The sequence below is a fragment of the Cibotium barometz genome, chromosome 16, assembly GCF_041138505.1.
Source record: "Cibotium barometz isolate CiBa-2024 chromosome 16, ASM4113850v1, whole genome shotgun sequence".
NCBI classification, from domain to species: Eukaryota; Viridiplantae; Streptophyta; class Polypodiopsida; order Cyatheales; family Cibotiaceae; genus Cibotium; species Cibotium barometz.
The window spans coordinates 24,035,258-24,058,772 of NC_141061.1; the positions used below are offsets into that span (position 1 = coordinate 24,035,258).

General features: G+C 45.8%; 1 protein-coding gene across 2 annotated transcripts in view; it reads right to left on the reverse strand.

The window, feature by feature from the left end:
* Positions 1-345: 345 nt before the first annotated feature.
* The window catches only part of LOC147630474 (uncharacterized), a 30,979-nt gene continuing 7,809 nt past the window's right edge, over positions 346-23,515 (reverse strand). Inside the window, exons 4-7 of one of the 2 annotated variants that reach the window (XM_086810352.1) lie at positions 2,236-2,376; positions 1,938-2,138; positions 1,118-1,442; positions 346-482 (exon numbers count right to left, since the gene is read on the reverse strand). In XM_086810352.1, the coding sequence (XP_086666478.1) occupies positions 1,155-1,442; positions 1,938-2,138; positions 2,236-2,376 (630 nt within the window). In that variant the 3' untranslated portion in view covers positions 346-482; positions 1,118-1,154. Of the gene's footprint in view, positions 483-663; positions 1,443-1,937; positions 2,139-2,235; positions 2,377-23,515 lie in introns of those variants that run through there. The other variant, XM_086810351.1, reaches the window with a different exon arrangement.

Genomic DNA, 23,515 nt, shown 5'->3' on the forward strand with positions numbered 1-23,515 from the left:
ACAAGACCTTCCGGAAGCCACCTGGCATTCTCTTCTTCAGGCCACAGCCCTTACACCAGCACTGTTTCCCTTGTACTCTTATAAAGAAATACTTCAACCTGGACCTGATTCATTATGGCTCAAATAAATCTCAAGCTAGTGTTAGCACAGTTCACGTGATGTGATCTGCCTGTTGCACTTATTTTTTTTCCATTTTCCGACACAGTTCTTGTTTACTTTACTCCATTTTTCTTTTAAACTTTCAAGCCAGGTGCACTTGTTTTTGCTTTCACTTTCTGCTTTCCACGTTGTCTATGTATTTAACCTTATATTTTCTGCTTTCCACATTGTCTATTATTTAACCTTATTACAAAGGTTTATCCAACTCAAAACACATACCATCACCAACGTCTGACAGGCAGAATTCACCTGCTCTGTGACATATGACTTTCAAGGAATTCCACACCCATCTCTATCAGCTTTGGACTCGGGGCTGTCGGTCCCTGCCATGTCCATGGCCCAAAGTCAGACATTCTCCAGAGAAAGGCTCTTGTATTTGCCAACTGCCCTTTTCTGGAAAATTTGCCTCCCCAGGGCAAATCATTCTTTTTACATCTGATTGAAAAATGCTTTAAAAAATACAATTTTGATGATAACCTTCCATGGAAACAACACACAAACAAATGGGCAAATAGAATCGGAGTAAAACCAAATATCCAAAGTCAAAAAGGTAATGGCATTCAAAAAAAAAACTTGTAGTTGGCCTTCACAAGACCATCGGAACAGTTGCTCATCACCCATTGCAACAGCTTGGACTCCTTGATAAGAGAGAAAGGAGTAGCCAGAACCAGGCATTTTGAAAGTTCTGAGAGGGGTCGAGAAAGCCACATTCCAATGGAAGCCTATTTGAAACCTTGTCCAGAACTACAAGTTGGGCAGTTCTACAAGGCCAATAGTGATGTAATCCACTAAAGAATACATGCATGATGATGAACGGACTAGCAGCTAACATTTAGACTACCCAATGTGTCAGAGCTTCCAAAGAGCACCATTAATGCCTCAACATGAAGCGCGGATGCAGCATTCATAATATTAATAGCATGAAAAGAGAAGAATTTCAATGGAGAGCTATTACAACCTTACAAATTTACAGAAGGTGATCCTCAAAAGTGCCCTCATAAATCAACATCCGTGTATCCTTTCAACACTTCATTTCTATCCGGTTGCTTCAACTTCCGCATGGCCTTGGCCTCGATCTGGCGAACTCTCTCTCGGGTCACATTGAACACTTTGCCTATCTCTTCAAGAGTCCTCATTCTACCATCTTCGAGCCCATAGCGCAGCTTCACCACGCCGATTTCTCTTTCATTCAGAGTTTTCAACACCTTATTCAAGTCTTGCTTTAGCAACTGCTTTGCAATTTTGGACTCTGGGTGCTCTAATGTCTCGTCGGCAATGAGCTCCTGCACAAGTACATTTTAGGTTATGAAAGGCCATTAAAGCTTCAGGATTCAAATGCATCAGCTCTAACTTTCAAATGCATGTGTCATGCTAGACAAGCTTGACTAGTTAGAATTTGAGACTTTTAACCGCAATTGTGAGCCCTAGTTGGTGAACTTTGTGTTGATTCACATCAGTTGGTTTAATTTGCATTAGTTGCAGACATTATGTCAAGACTACTTTAGTTTGTGTTAGTTGTGTTCACATTAGCCTCTTTTGTGCCTTGATAAATTAGATCTCACAACATGGGTTGATTCTTCTGCTGAACCATAAACCTGACTAGTGGAGACTTACCCTAACCCTAATTGGTAGCCTAGCATAATACATGTATGAGAGAGTTGAAGCTGAGGCATGTCACATAAGGTTTAAAGAACACAAATTGAGTAATAAACCAAACGATAAATTTCATGTAAAACCTATGCCAACTTTGGGCCCACACAAGGGATGAGAAAATTTACCCCCAAGGTTGAGTTCATATCTTTGCCAATTGGCTTTTCCAAAGACCTGCAGGACTTGGTTGACCTGGCAATCGACCTCAACTTTTCCACCGTCATCCCCATCAGCTCCGCAACATCACTTTCACGAGGTGGGCATCGATACTCTTGGGAGATTATTCTCTTTGCTTTTCGTATACGTGCCATAACCTCAAAAAGATGAGCCTGCAAATCACGGGATAAACTCAATTTCTTTTTGTATGTGTGGCATGCTTCGAACAGATGAGCCAGTAAATGCTGCTTGTGGTACAAAATGTCGTACAGGTAGACGAACAGTGCGAGACTGTTCGGATATTGCCCTTGTAACCGCCTGTCTTATCCACCAGTGTGCGTACGTGGAGAACTTAAACCCCTTCTCTGGATCAAACTTCTCACAGCCCCGAATGAGACCCATGCTTCCTTCCTGCCAAAAAACATAAGGGATCCAGACATATAAAAACAAAGGACTGTTCACTTCAAACGACATTATCCCTTCCTGAACAAGTGCAAAAAAGCAAGGTGCATTACACATATGCCCCACATGTATACGGCGAGTGATCTATGGATGAGGGCAATTTCCCGTCCATGAGCCCCAGTGTCGTTAGATATTCAGAGGTCTACAATCTAAAGTGTGTCCTAGCTTTCGAGCATGTCTCTCACACTGGTTTTAGGCTCTATATGTCCTCATCTTGATGACTGCATTGTTTTGTATGGCCATGGCACATGTGTCCACTCCTCCCCCTCCTATATATATATATATATATATATATATATATATATATATATATATATATACCTAGATGAATCCAAGAACATGCCCAAATTCACCTTTTAGGAACATGCATGTTATTACATCCCTAATATGCATGTTTTTACATCCCTAATTGGGCTAGGCGAGTATTCACGGAGGGTCAAGTAACCCAAACTCAACTAGGCTGAGGGTTAGGGCTAAAATGCTGAGGTCTCGAGTGGCCTTTGGTCAATCAAAAGCGAACTAGTGGCTATAAACAGCTAATAGCTAAATAATAGAGCTAGGGGCTGATTATAGCCAAGTTTGTATTATATACCTGGCACTGAAGTCCACCATGCCTTGGTTGACATCTCGATGTGAGGAGACCTCGTAATAATCACAAGTGAGCTGTAGGCACACTAGTAGCAGGCACACGGTCTAATGGTATGGGACTACACCTCATGCTCAGGGGTGATTCCAAAAGGGGGCCTACAGCTGGGAGAAGAGTCGCTAGCCAAATTCTATGGCTGTCATCAACATTTGATTCAGTGTGGGTTATCTTAACCCTGATAGGGTTCTCACATATGGGGCCCTAATATTGGTATCAGAGCCAGACCTACTGGTACGAAGCATCAGGAACTCCAAAGGGGAAAGGAGTGAATCTGTCACCACCCTGAAACACATATTAAACAGCACTTAATCATGCTTAAGATGTCTCCTTTCTGTTTTTGAGCCTCCCCCCTTCCATCCTGGGCCTCACAACACCACTATGGATCTTGGAAGTCTTGGTAATTAGCCCCTTCGCCAGATTAGGAGAGCTTAGTTTGATTAACCCATGGCCCTGGAAAATCATGCGCATGCTGCTCTGAGGGTCCTACATGGTGCCGAAGGTTGTATTGACATGAGCGTTGACTATACAGGGTGTATAGAGGACACATGGAGTCATATACAGACTGGCTGATTGGGGTCGAGATGGACGAAAAAGGACTGCATGTGGGCAGGCCTGATGGGAAAAAACTTGGGAAAAGGGGGCTTATGGAAGATCTTTGCACATGTACGCCTATAATTTATATATTTTAGAGTAGACGAAAAAGAATAGGCAGCGCCAGAGTGAAAAGGTGATATGCCCTTTTTGGCAAGCACTTGTGTGAAAACATGTAAGTCTAAAAAGTGCACACTAGCACACTCTTTAAAGATCGACCATTGAAAGGGGGACTTTTTGGCATGAGACACACAGCTTCACAAAGTTGTTTCAACTTCAAGACCATCTTATGAACTCTATATTATAGACCCAAATCCCTTGTGGGAAATATGATCTGCATTAAAAGGAAGACTAGAGTCTGAGAGCTTATAGTCTTTCGTTGAACTACTCTATGAATGCATGATGACTCTTGGAGTCAAGTCTTACTGGGCCTAGACTAAGTTTACTTGGGGAGAATCTCAATCTTCAAAGCAAGTTAGTTAACTTGGAAGAATCTTGATTCTTTGCAAATAAGTCGATTAACTTGAAAGAAATGACAATTCTTTTGTGGCAAGTTAACTAAGGACGAGAACTCTGAAGTGTCAAACTTGGTGACATAGATTTGAAGGTTTTTGGAACCTTCGAGCATAGAGTTTAGTACATGAGGTTTGGTATCACAGGCTACACTACACAATTTTGCGGTGCAGGGGTTTCAAGAATCTTTTCTAGGTTGTCTTTGGTGAGACTCATGGTATTGCCTTCTAGCTTTCTCATGCGAATCCATTTCCAGAGAATCTGATTCTGACACTCAGTCAACAGGAAACTCAATTGCTAAGTAGGTTACCTTGTAAGGATTCTGATGTTCAAGATATACTTGGAACACGTCCATAGAATTTGAGCTTCATAGCAGAGATCTACTCGTGATTGTATATAGTTCCATAAGCTAGCTAAGGTAAGGTCTAGGTAACTTAACATGGAATGCTTAACATGGATGATAATGCTATGGTGATAGCACTTCGTGCTACTAGCTCAACTCTAAGACACGTGCTTGTGCCAAAACCAGCTATGGCTCTGTCTACTAGAGTCAACTCTAAGTGAGTTTGTTGAGCAACTCGCTTGAAGATAACATCCTTTGTACCGTTGCAATCAAACACAACTACAACCTATTGGTCATTATGTCACCATTTGGCCACCCGAATGGTTCACTCTTGCTTTCACACTATGTACATATTGGATTGGTGTCCATGGCTTATGGAATGTGCCTATGCATGTGATTGACACGTGTCATGCTGTATAGTTGGATATGAATATTCCGCTGGGACTTGATGTTATCATGCCAGGAATATCTGGAGGACTTGGCTTTCCGCTGGGACTTGTGCCTTTGTGTACATGCCCGGAAACGCCTGGAGGATTGGCTTTCCACTGGGTCTGGTATCGCATAAACTTGCCTGGAAACGCCTGGTCTTATATGGTTTCATGAACGGAAATTGCTCATGCCAATGCTGCATTGCATAGCATCTTTATGTGCTTGCCTGCAAATGAAATTGCATGCTGTTTTCATGCCTGCATGACCTATGTGAAGTTCCGGGCTAGGGGACGCCCGTGCGTGTGAAACTGTCTGCTGACATGGTTGTGTGGCATGTGAACAGGTGGAAAGTATTACCCAATCTAGGCTCAAATAGCCCTTAGGACTTAGCCAATATTTATAAGTGAGTGCGTTCCCACTTCATTAAAGTTTGGGCGCCCAAAAGTCACTTTTAAATTATGACCGCTTCCAAGTTCACACTCACTGAAGTCCTGAGGCGGACAAGACTCAATGTCCAAGACTTGATCCTCCCTTTTTACTCATAAATGGGCATCTCCCCATGTCCCCTCACCTGATTGGACCCCAATTCACTTACTTATTAAGAGAAAATTCGTGTTTTCTCTTCATGAGGATTTTTGGAGACTGAAAACTCTGTTTTTCCACCATTTCTCTCCATTTCCAAGCTCTCCATAGCCATACCCAACTTGCTAGGGTGTTTTCCAAGCTTCCAAGAGTGCTTCCAAGTGCTAATCACTCTCCTACTCACTCCCAATGACTGAAATTCAATATAACAACTCTCATTTTTGTTGTAATTTCTAGTCTTTTTGCTGAAAACCCTAATTTCAGCCTTCCTTTCTCAAGTTGAACCATAAGGGAAGCTTTTCCAAGGTTCCCTTCAGCCTCTTGAAGACTTTTGTTGCGAAGGATTGCGGCAAATCGAAGATATCAACACTTCTAAAGCTTCCAATGCGAAGGCTTCCGCTTGCAACAACTTCTATGAAGACTGGTAAGCTAATTGGACAATGTGTTGTCATTACTTATTCAGTAGAAGGGCAGGACTCCTTGTTTAGCCGCCCTGTGTAGTATTTCTCTTGTCCTATGTGCTCTTGAAGATGTTGCTACCTTGCTTGGTAGAACATAGAGCCAATGGTAGAGAATTACGATTTTTCCAAACGCGTATAGATAGGTCCCATCATTCTTGGTCAACCAATTTTATTATTGTCAGGCAAATCAAAGGACCGCCCACAACCACTGTCCACTAGCCGACTGCCACATGGAAATTGTGCTTGTCAAATGGCTGATAGGTCCCATCATTCCTGATCAACGTATTTTATCATTGTCAGGAAGATCAAAGGATTGCCCACGACTAGTGTCCACTAGCCGACTACCACAACCAACTACCACATGGCAATTGCGCTTGTCAAATGGTTGCCCGCCTATACTGCATACCATAGTTGCAATGAAACGCATTTCATTCCGCTTGTTTCAACAGAAACGTTTCATTCGAATGAAACGTGTCATTCAAGTCCAGTTGGATAGTTGTATGATTTAGGCAATTTTTTTTATCCAAAGAGCCCTTTTTTTTAAAAAAATGTCTACTTGCACATGTGAAACGTTTGAAGGAGATGTTGCGTTGCAACAATCAGCTCCTTCCAACTCCTCCCGCACTTCTCAGCTTTCGTGCCTGCCATCTTTTGGGTTGGTTGTGCTAATCCGTGCCTTTTTTCTTCAATTTTGCCAAAACAAAATACTGATTTTGAAATTTGGGGGTTTTCATGCCAGGGTGCCAATCTTGCCCTGCCTTTCTCAAGATGCCTCACACTAAAGATGCCATGTGGGCCCATGTCACTCTTGTATCATGATATGGTGGTTCAGGCACCCAAAAGTGAAAATGTAATTTTGTGAGGTTTGCTCAAGAGGGTCCATAATCCATGTTAAGGCCCATTTCACAAGTTTAACCGGGGAATACATTGGTGCATGCAAATTGGTGCCTGCAAACATCAAAGCCGAGCTACAATAATGGAAAAGACAGCAATTGGTAGGATGCGGTTGTGGGCCTCTACCTGAGGATATTGAGGCTAGTGAGGATACAGGTGATGCATCAAAGAGAACACAATTGGGTTCATAGGAAGATGCACATAGCCAAGCAGGATTCAAGGGTGCTGGTAGTTCCACTCCCACAGCAACACAAAGCCCTTTGCGTCAGGACTTAGAGCCTCTCTAAAGAGAGCAGGCATTCAAGCAGGCATGCAAAAGCAGGCAATTAATAATGCAGCTATGAAACTCACTAGGCTTTTCATCCAATGCGCTTTGTCTTTTCACATTGTACACACCCCACGATGGAAAAAGGGCATGATGGTGATCAGCCGCATTGGATGTAAGTGGGAGGGACGCTCCTATGAGACCTTGGGCACTAAAGAGCTCAGAAGAGAGCAAGCAATGGAGGTGGAGATGTTAAAAGCCACTTGGACCAAGTATGGTTGCACATTGTTATGTGATGGGTGGTCAAATATACGCAAGAGGAATGTGTACAATGTTTTGGTGTCCTCTTGCAAGGGCACTATGTTTTTGCGTGCCAAGACAACTTGTTTCTCTTCTTTGTATGGAAGAGAGCCCATGTGCTCGAGTTCCTCTCACAAGGACCCTAACTGCAATCCAATGAGAAGACTCGAATGGTGAGGCATTTTTGCCATTAAAAGACAAACACCGAGGGCTACTAATCCCATACTTCTCCCGCCATGAGACTGGCTGAAGCTGTCTCTCTCACATGATAGCAGCCTGTCTTCCAAATGCGTGATTGGCACTCCGATACACTAGCCGCTTATCCTTCGAGCGTCTCATGAGCTCCACGTCGCCTCCTGTCCATTTCTGAATGTAATCTTGCCATCCGTCTTCCAACTCTTCATTAACATATTGCGCCTCACTCCATCAAAGAGGGTGCAATATGTGGGCAACCACGTGGATTGGTCTATGAAACCAATCCCACCAGTCATTCCAAACCCGTCGAATGTTCTCAACCTTGAAAATTAGCCATGAATGATCAAAGCTCTTAGCTAAAGCCTATGATACAAGTTACAACAAGAAGGCAACTAGTTGAAAGTCCAAACTTGGCATGTTGAGTACCTCTCATCTATCAAGAATGCATCGGTTAAGAGCCTCTCCAATCCGATCCATGAACTCGCACAAGAGTCCAAGAGTGCTACCCTCCATGTCAGTGATGCGAAGGACACTATAGATTGGTTGAAGAGTGCTCAACAAAGCCTCTATCTCCTTCCACCAACCTTCTTGCATCACTTTGCATGCAAAAGCAACTGGGGTCAGGTGCTCATACTCCTCCAAGCTCATCCACCCTCTCAACCACAATGAACATATATGCAAACCTGGTTTGTGAGAGCTTCAGAAGCTCAAGGTCACTATTTGCACGATATATTGCCAAGACCCTGGGCCTCTTGGTAACAAACTTCACCAAGCTACGCGCAATGTCAAAGATGTCAGCAATCCACCTAATCTTTGCAAGATCTTCAATAAGCAAGTCTAGGCTATGGGATGCACATGTAGTCCATGCAATATGCGAAAACTCGTCCTCTAGCATCCGTCCCATAGAGACACAGTTCCTACCATTGTCAGTGACCACCTGCACTATGTTTTGTGGGCCTATCTCCTTGATAGCCTCTTGGAGGTGTAACCATATAAACTCTCATGTCACCACTGTCCCAGGCACAGATGCATCAAACTGCTTAGTTGGAGCGGTTGGTGTATTGCCATTGCAATCTCCACCTAATTGAGCAATCGGGCAATCTAATAGAGCCTCGCCAAGTCAATGTCGATAAAATCGACATTGAGAAGGTGAAAGATGTCCCATAGATTCCTTTGGAGGAGTGCGACATACATGCCATGTTGTATGAGGAGTTGATGGCAGTTGCTCACACCACACGAGCATCAACACAAGCATTATCAAGCGGTGCTTGTACTAGTGCAACAACTAAGATGAGTGCAGTAGCAAGGCAACATCGTCCTTTTCTAAGAGTGATGCAGAGTCAACCAAGGATGCTACTAATGAGGACATTGAGGATGTTGAGGATTGAGTGCCCAGACTCCAGATTAAGGACTCTAATCTTTGGGGCTATCAGGCTCCTCTAGCTTGTCATGCATCTATCAGCATGCTTTACTTTGTGTATTTCAGATTTCAGTTGTCTTTTTTTGTATCAGCTCAGGATTTAGACTTTTTGTGATCACTTTGAGTGCTCAATGGACTATGGCACTCTTGCCTACAGGCTGCTTTATATTATTTCTGGAGTTTTGAGCAATTGCCATTATTGATGATGGAATCCGGATCTTGATTCTGCCAATTGGTCGGTTGGGTGTCCACTGTAATTGGGTCACCTAGATTCTTTAGTTTTAACTTGTAAACATGTTTTAATGTGTAAACGATGCATGTTTAATACTGTTTTACAAGGAAGGCAACATATTTTTTACATATTATAAACTTATATATAAATTTTGAAGCCTATATCCCCCCCTTTGTATGAAACGTATGGGATTTGAAAGAAACGTTTCTCAAACGTGTTTCAAAAAACCCCTCGCAACTATGTTGCACACCTAATCTGAGGCCGAGCTACTGTCCACGTGTACCTACACGTGAGATGTGTCACGCATCCCCCATGTTAACTCACTTGGAGTGCTGGGAAAAACAATGCACCTTTGCTCCTTTTCTAACCTGGTCTATCTATAGGCTCATCTCGAAATCCTTTTCAACTGCCACTACTACCTCCACCGGAACTATCGGCACTTCACGCTGCTTCGCTAATAGTTGCTCTTCCAAAAAAGAACTGAGGACATGAGAATCTCCTCTTATCACCATGGGAACTTCTGTAGCACTTGTTTCATTCTCCTCCATACTAACTCAATGAGACATACTTGAATTGTTGGTGTTGCCCAATGCCACCACTTTGGAAAACTGTTGGATCTCAGCCATTGGCTTTGGAAATAGTGCAATTGGATAATTGCACCTCTTGGCCGACCTTGACATGTGGATCCGACACTATTGCTGGACTATCTATGGTAACCCTTTGTCCTTGGTCTTAACTGTAGCACTCTAATCTTATCAACGTTATCTTCCACCGCTACTTCCTTGATTGTACTTGGCCTCATGATAGCCATTATGTTCTCCAACTCTTTCAAGCATCTTACTAGCTCTTGATCCTAGCGATTCTGCTCCTTATTTACCCACTTCCATTTGGCCATACGTTCTTCTCATTGCCATTTGAGCTCGGCTTCAATCTCTTCAACTCTTTGCCGATAGCAGGCATCTCTTTCCGGTTGTTCCTCTCGAAGAACAAGAAGAGAGGTTTTGGTCGAGGGAGTATCGGAAAGAAACCATTTCCTACCTAGGGTAGACGTAGGCTAAGACTTTTGCGAGTCCTAGACTACATGCAACCTATGCAAAGCCCTAAAAACGAATTTGCATTGAAACTATTCTTTATTACTTAAGTACATCTAAAGTGCAGTTTAGCTAAGGCTAAGGTTGTGTTATGACGGTCGTTTAATCCTCCCATGTCACACCCCCTCTTCTCCTGTGTGCTTTTTCTTCTTTCCACCTCCTTTCTTCCTCGGCGGCCCCAGCTTACTGCCTTCCTTCCCATTGTGCCCCAGTTTGCCTGATTTTCACCCTGCTATCCTAGCCCTTGTGCACCCTTGCCTCCAATTCTTCTCGCCTCGTCTTTCAAGTCTATCTTCCAGCCCTTCTTCTCCGCCTTCTCCTGCCTCAATGCCACCCTTTGTCCCCTCCTTTGTTCCTCCCCGCCCTCCACCCAGGCCTTTTCTTTCCGCACCCCTGCCCCGGCTCGTCCCCCCCCCCCCCCCCCAAACACCCTCTTTTTTGTTTTCCTGGTGAGGTGCTATTAGCTTTCAGGTACTTCTCTTAGGCAAGTTTCGACAACCTTTGGTCTTAAACCCCAAGAGGACTCCATGGCAACCGCTCCATCATCCCTAACCCAAGGCCGCCATCACTTGCCTCTCTTTCTCAGAAGCTGACCTCCAAACGGTCGCATCTTTGGAGGCCTCCACCTTGCTATGCAAGATTGTGGGTAGCCACCCGGAGCGCAGATAGCTCAGGGATCTCTTACTAGCAAGCCTTCTTGGCACACTTGGAAAGATCACTGAAAGATTGCGGGTAGCCACCCGGCGCGCGGATAGCTCAGGGATCTATTACAAGCAAGCCTTCTTGGCAAAACTTGGAAAGATCACTGAAATTCATCCCTTGGGGCATGGCTACCACCAAGTTGAGTTCGATTCACAAGCAAGCCTCCACCTTGGTATGCAAGACTGTGGGTAGCCACCTGGCGTGCGGATAGCTCAAGGATCTGTTACAAGCAACTTAGCAAGGCCTCTTGGCACACTTGGAAAGATCACTGAAACTCATCCCTTGGGGCATGGCTACTACCAAGTTGAGTTCGATTCACCTGAAGCTTCGGACACAGTCATGCAGCTGAGCCCCGTCGCATTGCGTATAGCCCAGGCCTTCTTTGCAAGGTGGCACCATGGCTTCGACCGAGCGTCTGACCCTTTGGTTGGCGTCTCAGGCTTTCCCGTGACAGTCTGCTTTCTAGGTCTTAGGAAGGAATATGTTCCTCTCCTCCCGGTGATAGGTGGGGCTATCGAAAGAAAGTGGACCCCCCCCCCCCAAAAAAAAAAACCGCCACCTCGGTTCTTGCTCGGACGGTTGGGATTCCATCCCTTCGTATCTGTATAGCCTCTCCGGAGTCAGTGCCTCATGCCATATCACTTCCTTGTCTCTCGAGGGACCCTATTTTGCAGAGAGTTGAGTACTCTAGCCTTCTAGGCCAATGTTTCATCTATCAACGTATAGGACACCTCATGTAACATGCGGAAGCTTGACGGGTAGAATTCGTAACTTCAATGGACAGAATTCAGCAATATTTCGCGCGACGAAGATAACACACAAGATAGTAGTATTAGCATTCGGCCATAGCATCATCATCAACATCATCATCATCAACCCATCATCATCACAATCAGCATTAATAGCATAAGAGGGGCATTGAAGACGAGTTATCAGACCCGGTCGGCTGGTTGTAGGGCTTCAAGGCAGCAGGTGGCAAGAACCAGGAGACAAGGCAGCATTTGTGGGCAGCATTCGCAGCAGTTTAGGGGATTTATTCCCATAATTTCAGGTCCACAACAGGCCGACAGCCTCTACAGCTGGCCAACCTGAACCTTAGTAGCATATTTGATGAAGGCATAAATCAAGTCATTCATCAAGGTCGTTTAGTTATTCATCATAGAAGTCATCAGTAGAGTCATGTGAAAGGCCAAGGGTCACCCCTTTGGGGCTGACCTAGGGCTCATCTGAAACCGATCCCGTCAAGTGGGAAAGACTCCGCTGGACACCCACACGCGTAATAGCACAACTTTAAAACCACAATTTGAAATGGACAACTTAATATAACTTGAAATTGAAAAGAAATGAAATGAAAAGATGTACACCAGCACTGGGGCCGGAACGGGCCGACCCCCCCCCCCCCTCAATATATGATATATTTATTGGGAGTATTTAATAAATACAATGCTCCATGGGTTCCAAGAACCAGATGATGTCCATGTACATATGAAAACAGTACCAAACAAATAGGCTCGAAGCCGAAATTCGATGTAGATACTCGAAGCAGAATGACCACTAGTGTGGTCCAGTCTCTACGGTCCTGTGCTTTCACTGGACTCCGCGGAGAGCGCCTCACTGGTGTTCCGAGACCACGCAACAGACAGGCGCTCTCGTACTAACGCCTGGCTCTCCCGATCTCAGCACCTTTGGACCGAGGTTCTCCAATAGAGCTTGGACTACCCGGCATCGAACGAGTGTTACCGTGGGGGAAGAATCCCTTATTAGATTTAACACAGAATACTTTATTTAAATCTGAAAATTCACTTACTTGTGGGTGGTAGAGGAAGTCCACTACCCATGTGTACAGTTACTTGAGTGAAACACCAGTTGTAGCCACTTGAAGATGTGCAACCTTGTTGAGATGGCACAGCTGCCTCGTAGAGAACTTAGCGCAGCCACCAGGATAAGTACAACCTCAAAGACCACAGCCGCCTGCTGTGAGAGGAGGAGTACCCACTAGCAAGGGAGGAGATGCCTGGCTGCTGTGTGGAGGAGCCGGCTGATTTGAATGTGCAGCCGTCAGAAGATGGTGGGCAGTCCTGTTGGAAGACAGGCGCTGCACGTGAGGTTTGCAGCCACCAGTAGATTGTGAGCAGCCGCCTATAGATGGTGGGGATGCAGTCGCCTGGGAGAAGTGCAGCCGTCTGCTAGGAACCGCCTGTAGTCTGCGCTGGCTGAAGGTACAGCCGCCTGTAGAAGTGCATGCGCAACAGTTCTTGAAGTGAAGGAGGAGGAGGCGCACCCAAAGTGTCTACTGTAGACAGGCGCAGCATACAGTCGTACAGCCTACAGTGCAGAGGGTACAGCCCGTTGAAGAACTAGCGCAGCCACCTCTAGCCTGTGGAGTTGCCAGCAACGATGGAGAAGGAAGCATGCACAACCGGCTCAGCCGTCAGCAAACGATGGAGCGCAAGGTGATGGAGGCGCACAAAATCATATCTTCAAAGGTGGTCGCCGGCTTCTTTTATTAAGGTTGGAGGAAGGGTAAACAAGATGTGCTGGCTGGCTCCCCACGCTTGCATGTGGGCGGCCAGCTCTTTGGGAGTGTGGGTATGTCATGTGCACAGTGGGTATCTATCGTGTGCTATACGCATGCAAGACTAGTTTCGAGGCTTGGGGAAGCTTGGAACTAGGCAGGCTGATTGACGAGCTGAGTTAGGGATATACTAACGGGCGGGCACCCAAGTATGGACGGGCGGGCGGCCAAGTGTGATGACCGGCCAAGAGCCTATAAAAGGGTGGCCAAGGTTAGTTATTGTATTATAGAGAGTCTCGCGAGTTTGTGAGAGCTCTATGGTCTTGGAGCCCGGATCTAGTGCAGACGTGCACCTGCTTTATGCAGCCAGCAATCTCGAGGCCCACGAGGGCAGCTTCGTGGCGGTATGGGACGTCACGAGGAGGAGATTGGTCGGTACGTCAACCTAGTTAGCTCAGCTCGTGGCTCGGTGGGGACAGCCAAGACTGTGGGCTTGCCCACGGCTGTCATGGTTGGGAGGTGAGTCAGGCCTGCACCCCCTTGCTTGTTTGTTTATTCGTTTGTTTGCAGGATTCGAGTTTCGAACCAAGATCGATCACGAGGGGATCCGTGGGGATTTGACAGTGGTATCAGAGCATACCTCGTGAACGAGCAAGTCGGTAGGTAGAGAAAAAGAGGTCGAAGAACGGTATGTGTTAAAAAGCTTGCTGTTTTTTCTGTGCATACTGCAGTTTTCAGATTAGTATGTGTTTTTTCTTCATCAAAGAACCCCATGTTGATGGGAGATGGTAGGTTTAGAAGGGTTGAATGCTTTTGCAAATAAGAGGAAACATGCAGTCGCATAAACTGCAGGGAGAGAAACTGAAAAAAGAGAGAGCGAAAAAGCAAGTTTGCTTTTCGTGGAGGAGGAGAGAGAGAGCACGTGTGTGTCTCGTTTGTACTGCCGGTTGAGTACTGATGTACTGGGCGTAAGCGTAGGCGTTGGGCTACTAGCAGATATAGGCCAGGCCAGGCGGCCTAGGCCTGCGTAGCCAGGCGGCCAGGCCTGCCAAGCCAGGCAGCGCCTAGGCCAGGCCTACGCAGCCTAGCGCAGGCGGCCCAGGCCACGTACAGCAGGTTGGCGCCCAGGCAGACCAGCGCTCACGCCAAGCAGTCGGCACCCAGACCACGCACAGCAGGCGGGCGCCCAGGCATTCGTGGCAGGCGCAGGTTGGCGCAAGGAAGTAGGCGACGTCAGCATCAGCACACGCCGGCGGGTATTTCCAGGAGAAGGAAAAAAAAACAACAAGGAAAGCACGTTTCTTTTTTAGCTTTCAGTTTTTTTTTTGGAGTTTAAAATTTTTAAGGTTTAAAAGTCCTCTCCTCTCTAAGGTTTCCAAGGTATTTTTTCTTTTTTAAGAAAAGAGAATATATATATATATCCATATATATATATATATATATATTTATTCAAGGAAAAAAAACACAAAAGCTAAAGCAAAAGCTAAGCATAGCTTTTCGAGATTTTTTTTGGCTTTTGGGAAACCTTTATAAACCCCCTCACGTGGGCTTCTTGCCACACATCTCTCGAGTTCTCAAGTCCTCAAGTTTTCAAGCTCTCAAGTTCGCTCGCACTTTCATTGTGCAAAGATCGAATTTTCTCTCTACGTACCCTCTTCACGATGTCGACCCAAGAATCAGAGTTGGAGCCCCTCGTGGAACGCGAAGGCTTGCCGGCTACGAAAGGAACCGATGCCGATCTTTTTGACGATTTTGTGTCAAAATCAGATTTCCAAGAGTTCAAAGTAGCTCTCGAAGCTTCTTCGTCGGAACGTCAAGCACAAATCGCAGCCCAGATGCAGGCTTTGCAGAACTCCATCACTCTATTGACCACTATCCTCTCTACTTTCTCGGGAATGGATACCTTGGCTTCAGCTTTAGGCCCCAATATTACTCCGGAACCGTTCAGGGGCGAGCAAAAGCAGCGAACCAAGGAGATCGTGGACACGTGGCTACACAAGTGGCAAGTTCACTTTCAGTTTCATCCATATGATGATGGAAAGAAGATTCAATTAGCAGCAGGTTTCCTGTCCGGCAAAGCTTTGCTTTGGTGGAAGAAACTGAACCCTAAGCCAACGACTTGGACACAATTTGAAGACATTTTCAAGAAAGAATTCCTCAAGAAAGAGGATGACTATGATGTTGTTGCCCGGTTTTCAGCTTTGACCATGACCTCGCAGCACCTCACTTATGAGGTCTACCTCCAGAAATTTCGTGACTTGCAGATGAAAGCTACAAAGATGGATCCCACTACTCTTTTGGGATTTTTCGTAGCTGGTTTACCAGACTCGTACCGTTTACAGGTTAAAAATAACAAATGCAAAACATTGGACGAGGCCATTCATTCAGCTCGTATCTATGATGATACGATGGTCTCTTCCAAGTCGAAACCCGTTACCGAGCAGGGGAACAAGCATAAAAGAAAGTTCTCCGCACCTAAGGCTAACACGACAGAAGGAAAGTCTTCGGACCAACCTTCGAAGAATTCCAGTTCGACACCAGCGAAGAAGAAACGACTCCTTCGGGCTCTGAAGCTCAAGAAGGAAGGACGTTGTTTTATTTGCAAAGAAAAAGGACACATGCGTAACGAGTGCCCGAAGCAAAAGGGTACCAAGTCAAACGCAGGACCCAAGCCAAAGACAGCTAACCAATTGTCTTTGACAGGTACGTCAATTACTGTACTTTCTCGCCCTAGTACTTGTTCTAATTGTCTGTTCAATTCTAAGGTATTTGGCATGCATGATCTTCTCCACGTTTATGGAGAAGTGAATGGCCATAAGGTTCACATTCTTTTAGACCCTGGCAGTTCGCATAACTTTGTTAACTACAAACTTGTGCAGAAATTGCGCCTTGATACGACACTCAGCGACCATACCTATGAGGTACGTCTACCTGCGGGCAGACAAGTTTGGGATCGCAAGGTGGAGATGCTTCCAATCCAGATTCAAGACTACAAAGATACTCTGGAATGCTATGTTATGCATCTCGAAAATGTAGACTTGTTATTAGGGATTGAGTGGTTTAAGACTCTTGACGTCCAGATAGATTGGTCTAGTCATATTTTTTCTTTTTAGCATAGGGACACCAAGTATAGTATTTTAGGTGATTGTATTCATCCCTCTCAGGGACCTCTTGTAAATACAATTGATTTTGGAAATATAATGAATTCTTCTTTGTATACCGCTTTCCATTGTGTATTGATTCCACTTTCTTCTTTTCTCATCCCTTCCATGGATGTGAATGAATTAAGTGTGTTTGAAAGCAAAGAATTACAGAAGATACTTGATTCGTTTCAAGATGTATTTCCTAAGGAATTGCCATCAGGTTTACCACCTGAACGGGCAGTAGATCATCGTATTGACTTGATCCCTGGTGCTCATCCTGTGAGTATTCCACCTTATAGAATGAGCCAAGCTGAGGAAGATGAGTTGGCTAAACAACTCGAAGATTATTTGAGGATGGGCCAGATCCGTCCAAGTAGATCACCTTGGGGTGCACTTGTGTTGCTTAGGAGAAAGAAGGACAATACTTGGAGAATGTGTATAGATTACAAAAGATTGAACAAGTTGACTGACTTATTTCAGTCATTGAGAGGGCTTTGCAGGACTGATAGTTATTTTGGTCCATTTTGGTAGAAGATCCAGGACGGGAGCTCATTGATTGACCAAGACTCGGTGACTGAGCAGTCTACTATTCAGGCTGCAGGAGGCCAGTGGATGATTCGGAATGGTTTGCTATTCCGTAATGACAAAATTTGTGTGCCACAGATCCCGGACATTAGGTCCAAGATTCTGAAGGAGTGTCACGACGCCCCTTCTGTTGGACACCCTGGGATACACAGGACACTATCATTAGTGAAACACACTTTTTATTGGCCGAAGATGAAAGGGTATGTAGAAGATTATGTTCTCAAGTGTCAGATTTGTCAGGCAAATAAAGCTGAACGCTTTAGACAGGCTGGGTTGTTGCATCCTTTGCAAATCCCAGGTAATAAATGGAAAAGTATTTCCATGGATTTTATTACCGAATTGCCAAGAACACATCAAGGCCACGATTCTATTTGGGTTGTGGTAGATCGCTTGACAAAAATGGCTAGATTTTTACCAACCCGGAAGACTATTACAGCTACGCAAAAGTCACTCGTAAACTTAGAGTCCCTATCACTGACTATGTCCTGCGGTAACCCGTACAGTCTAAACAATTGCTCGATAAACTGCCGAGCTAATTGCTGGAAACTTGTTTTTGAGAAGTTGGAAACAACTTTGAATTTGAGTTCCTCTGATCATCCTCAATCTGATGGCCAGACTGAAAGAGTGAATCAGATTTTGGAGGATATGCTTCGAGCATATGTATCCAAAAGACAGAGTTCATGGGAGGATTATCTTCCTATGTTAGAATTTGCATATAACAATACTAAGCATACGAGTACAGGGTTTAGTCCTTTCATGCTTATGTATGGTTTTCAACCTAGATCACCTGTTACAGTAGGATTCTCAGGACTTCAGCATGATGCAGCACGTAATTTTTTGCAAGATATGCAGGAAATGTTACAAGTTGCAAAGGAATCTATTAGAAGTGCTCAAGACCGAGACAGGTTTTATTCTAATAGACATCGTTCACCTAGAGAGTTCTCTAAAGGAACGATGGTGTATTTGCGAGTTCCGAAAGATTCCGAGACTTTACGGACAGGTAGATCTCCGAAATTATCCCCTAGATACTGTGGACCATTTCGTGTTACACGACGGATTGGTTCAGTTGCATATGAATTGGATTTGCCTTCGCATGTGAAAGTTCATCCTGTATTTCATGTCAGTAGACTTAAGGAAGTACTGGGTGGAGTAGATCAGTTAGTTACTCCTCAAGAAATTATAGATGTCCAGGACATGACATTTGTTCCACACGAATCTGAAAAGATTCTTGGCTTTCGTGAACGAAGATTGCATCATACGCTTATCACGGAATACAAGATCAAGTGGAAGGATGGTGTTGAGGAGGACGCTACATGGGAAACATTGACTTCTCTTCAGAGAGATTACCCTGGCTTTTTAGTGAGCTCAGGAGTGAGCTCTTAGAGGAAGGGGAGTATGTCATGTGCACAGTGGGTATCTACCATGTGCTATACGCATGCAAGACTAGTTTCGAGGCTTGGGGAAGCTTGGAACTAGGCAGGCTCATTGACGAGCTGAGTTAGGGATATACTAACGGGCGGGCACCCAAGTATGGACGAGCGGGCGGCCAAGTGTGGACGCCCGATGACCGGCCAAGAGCCTATAAAAGGGTGGCCGAGGTTAGTTATTGTATTATAGAGAGTCTCGCGAGTTTGTGAGAGCTCTATGGTCTTGGAGCCCGGATCTAGTGCAGACGTGCACCTGCTTTATGCAGCCGAGGCCGACAGCAATCTCGAGGCCTGCGAGGGCAACTTCGTGGCGGTATGGGACGTCACGAGGAGGAGATTGGTCGGTACGTCAACCTAGTTAGCTCAGCTCGTGGCTCGGTGGGGACAGCCAAGACTGTGGGCTTGCCCACGGCTGTCATGGTTGGGAGGTGAGTCAGGCCTGCACCCCCTTGCTTGTTTGTTTGTTCGTTTGTTTGCAGGATTCGAGTTTTGAACCAAGATCGATCACGAGGGGATTCGTGGGGATTTGACAGGGTAGGTGACCATGCACCCACCCCCACACACTCACTTAAGTGGGGCTCCCCACCTTGGCCCCTAAGTGGTTGCCCAAAGGGGGTGCCCACATTTAAGTGTGTGAACAAAAGACCTTATAAATCAAAGGGTTAAAAATTAAAATATTAAAACAACATGTGCGGTATACTTACCACCTGTTCACATACAACAAAACTCGTCAGAATACAGAACACACTTCACGACTCACTGGCAGGCGTCCCCGCTCAGTAAGTAACACGTCAAGCAGGCAAACACAAAAATACATTTCATGCAAAAACAGTTTCAAACATGCAGAACATGTGTGCATGTGCAAAAAGTAACATGGACATATCTCCCGTTCATGGAACAAGTACAAAATATCTGTCGGCACAAAAACTGGCATGACGTAAAACATAAAAACCTGGTCTTCCTATGGAGTGACAGTCCCATAGGTAAGACAGTTCCAGGCACGAGCCTCCCTATTGTGTGACAGTCCCATAAGCAAAACACGGCACGAATACTGGCTCTTCCATGGCGTGACAATCCCATGGGTCGAACACAGTCCAGGTCATACACGGGTGGCACCAGTCTGGCTCCCGTCCATGTCAGCAAAATACTGGCCTCTTCACATGAGACACCGGCCTGGCCTCAAGTGAACGAGACGCAAAAACTGGAGATGGACCAAATGGTCGGCCAATTGGTGACATCGTCCATGTACATATAATCAGCAACCTTTTTGTACCATACAAATACAAAGAAAAACCTAACACCAATCTCTCTCCTTTGTCTTAATCATGTTTAAATCAGCGTCTTGTTCTTAATCAAGCTTAGGGCTTTGGATCAGTACAGCACGGCTTCCGCGCATGTAACAAAAGAGACACTAGCCCCCAAGCACCAGAGTACCAGCCTCCAGGACCCGACCTTGGTTGATCTCGACGCAAGAGAGTGACGGACCGTTGGCCCAAGGCAGCACCGCAAACAAACTTCGAGATCAAATGGTGCCGCCAGGCATGCCAAGCTAGCAGGATTCAAGAGGATACGTTGTGTCGGAGAACCTTTACGAGCATTTATCTTAGCAACCCCCCCGATGGTGATGCCCCCCCCCCCTCCTCCTCCTCCCTCCTAAGTACCCTCGAGGAACCCGCCTCTAGGGCCCCCTATCTCGAGACCGTTTCCTCGTCCTAACCCCTCTCCACGTGTATTCCCATGAGGCTCTCTAACCCTTCAAAGCCTTGGGCGGGCCTAACCTCACCCCCCCCCCAAACACCCTCGCCTTCTACTAGGACTCTTCCCCCTACAGCTCCATCTTTATCGGAACCCCCTCCTCCCCCCCTCTCCGCCTCTCCGGAGCATTCCAATTGCCCTCCGAACGCCCTCGACCCGCAGCGGAGACACCCAACTCAATCCGTCGTTTGATCGATCGTTTCCACGAAGCCAGTAGAGATGACCATCACTACCTCTCCGATGGGGACTCTCCCTCGAGAGTCGCCAAGGGAACCCCCAAGATGCTGGGGCAACCAGTTGACTCGATCTTCTTCCGATGTCTTCCCATCAAAGAAGCTAGTATGTGTTTAAGGAGACGGTGGCTCCCATTCATATGTGTGGTGTTACATCACTCCAAACCTTCCACCCCAGAGAGTGGTGCTATGATCTTCTCCTCCCCCTAAGTGCAACGTAGGAACCGGATTGGAGCACGGAGTCGATGTCCGCCGCTATTCATGGGCAGGCAATAGACACCCTTTGCATGAAATGCGTATCACTGATGTGCTTACCCACCTAGGGCCTTTCGCGTGGATGGAGTTGGGTGGCTCTGGCAATAGAGACCACGGAGGGGAGATGGTCTCCTCCAGCCTAGAGGTGCTTCTTTTTGTGTTTCTTCATGTTTCAATGGCAGTACCACTTCCCCCCTCCAACAAATACCTGCATTGCGACAAGTGGAGTCCAGAGTATGCATACTCTGGGGCAACGACAAAGTGGCTCCACATGGAGGGCAGGATTTGTACCCATCTGGCAGTGTGGCTTCACCCCGAGACCGATAGCGACTACTCTCCATCGAAACCCACACCCAAGACTCTTCAAGTGGAGGGCAACAATTCTACCTCTCACAAATCTTAGTTATGCAAATTATCTCATGGAACATCCAGAGTTTGGGAGATCCACAATGCTTTCAGGGGCATGGTGTCCTTAGAGAGGAGCTTCACAGAGCAGCAGTTGGTGGACCCGTTGACATTCTCTTCATTCAAGAGCACCATCTTTCAGAGGGGTGTGCCCACCACTACGAGAAGATCCTACAGGGCAGGAGTTACACCTTTTGGTCCCATTCTTTTGGCCCCTCCGAGACATACAGTGGAATATGCATTTCCAACAGTGAGCATCTATTGCTAGCAGTGGTCGAACCTGGCACCATTGTAACTAGACGAGCTCAATGGATGACCACCAGGATTGGAGAGGACTATGTGGGCTTTCTTAACGTATATGCACCGAACACCGCAACAAGCAGAGCCACCCTTTGGAGTACAGTTCGTCAATCCCTCCTATATGCGGATTTCTAGTGTATGGGTGGGGATTTTAACATGCTAGAGTTGGACTCGAAGGTGGCATGGCTACAATTTCTGGTAGAGTACTCGGCCTGGGAGGAGTTGATTTTGGCTCTTAGGAGGCAGAAGCCTAGGAAGACTCCCTGATTCATGGTCTCTTCCTACTGACTCATTGTGGGAAGATTTGACAGTTTTCTCGAAGCGCAAGTAAACAATCCACTAGAGACGTAGTGGCTGACTCTAGGATATATTCCCCTGAGCTTGTACAAACCATCCACTAGAAAAAAAAATCCTTATACTTTTACAAGGAAGAAAGGGGAAAGCGGAAGGGAAAGCTCATGATAATAGATTGGTCCCAATTACAGGCCCCCACCCATAGGTGTATTTGCTTTATTGCTGATGATGCAAAACTGAAGTACAGTGGTTGTTGCTTGAACTACACTCGACTTCGACCTGTGTTTCCCCTTTATGGACAAAAGAACACGCATAGAGCTCTGGCTCTCTTCTGCTGCTGCCCCACTGGACTGCTTGAGGCTGCTTCTGCAACAAGAGGACCACGTTTAGCTACTGCACCAAATGCCTGCTTGTCTCATGAATTGAAAACACTAGTGAACTCTAGATCATGCGATGATGGAGATGGAGTGCCCCGCATCATTTTTATGCACACATAAGAGCTAGTCAACCCCCTTACAATCCACCCAAGTCACCCATAGGGCTGGTCATGAGGTTGGCTGGCTGGCCCAACAGCTATTATTTAAAGTGATTTAAGGTTCGGCCAACCCATCAAGGTGGGGCCTTCATACTTGGGCACCCGCAGGTAGCATGATGGGCCACCTTTGTGCCCATGTCCCATATCCCCTTTTTTTCCAATCTTAAAAGATTATCTCCATTACAGAGGTATCTTGCTTGCTAGCGCTATTGCTTGGTACCTAAGTTTCGCACCCAGCCTTGACCAACAAACGGACTTTGACTGCCCTTACTGGAATTCTGGTGCCTGGCAACTACCTAATAAGCACCCAGAATCCATGTACCGCTTTACATCATACAAGTGGGTTACAATACCTATGCGGGACTTCCACAACCAATTTGTGCTACACTCGCAAAACTTGACCTAACCAACCCTCACAATGCACGTGAGAGTCTTATCCCTTGTTTGCACCACCTTGACATAGAATTCAAGGTGGCTATCCAAGCAATCAACTGCAACAGAGGCTTTATTGAATGCTAGTGTAACTTGGTTGAACACAATGCTAATCAATACACTTAAATACACCAAGATTTAATGGACAACATGCTCAATACAAGAAGTAATTTACTGAATTGACAAGAGACACACAATGAGCCGGAATGGCCGGACCCTCCCTAAAATAAAGTATATTGATCTTGGGAGAATCAAGTACATACCAATGCATATGAATACAGTATTGCAAACAATGTGGTTGTCAGTGTAGACTTACAACTCACACTACCCTCTCAAATGCCCATGTTCCCTACCATTTGCTCTCTATCGTTCCACCAACACATGGTAGCAACAATCTGCAAGAGAGCACATAGGACAAGAGAACACTACACAGGGTATGTGATCATGGAGTCCAGTTCCTCCCTCCTGCTACTTGCTTCCATATTTAAGCATCAAAGCTTACCAATTGCAAGTAAAGTCGATGACACTGGAAGTCTTTGCGATGC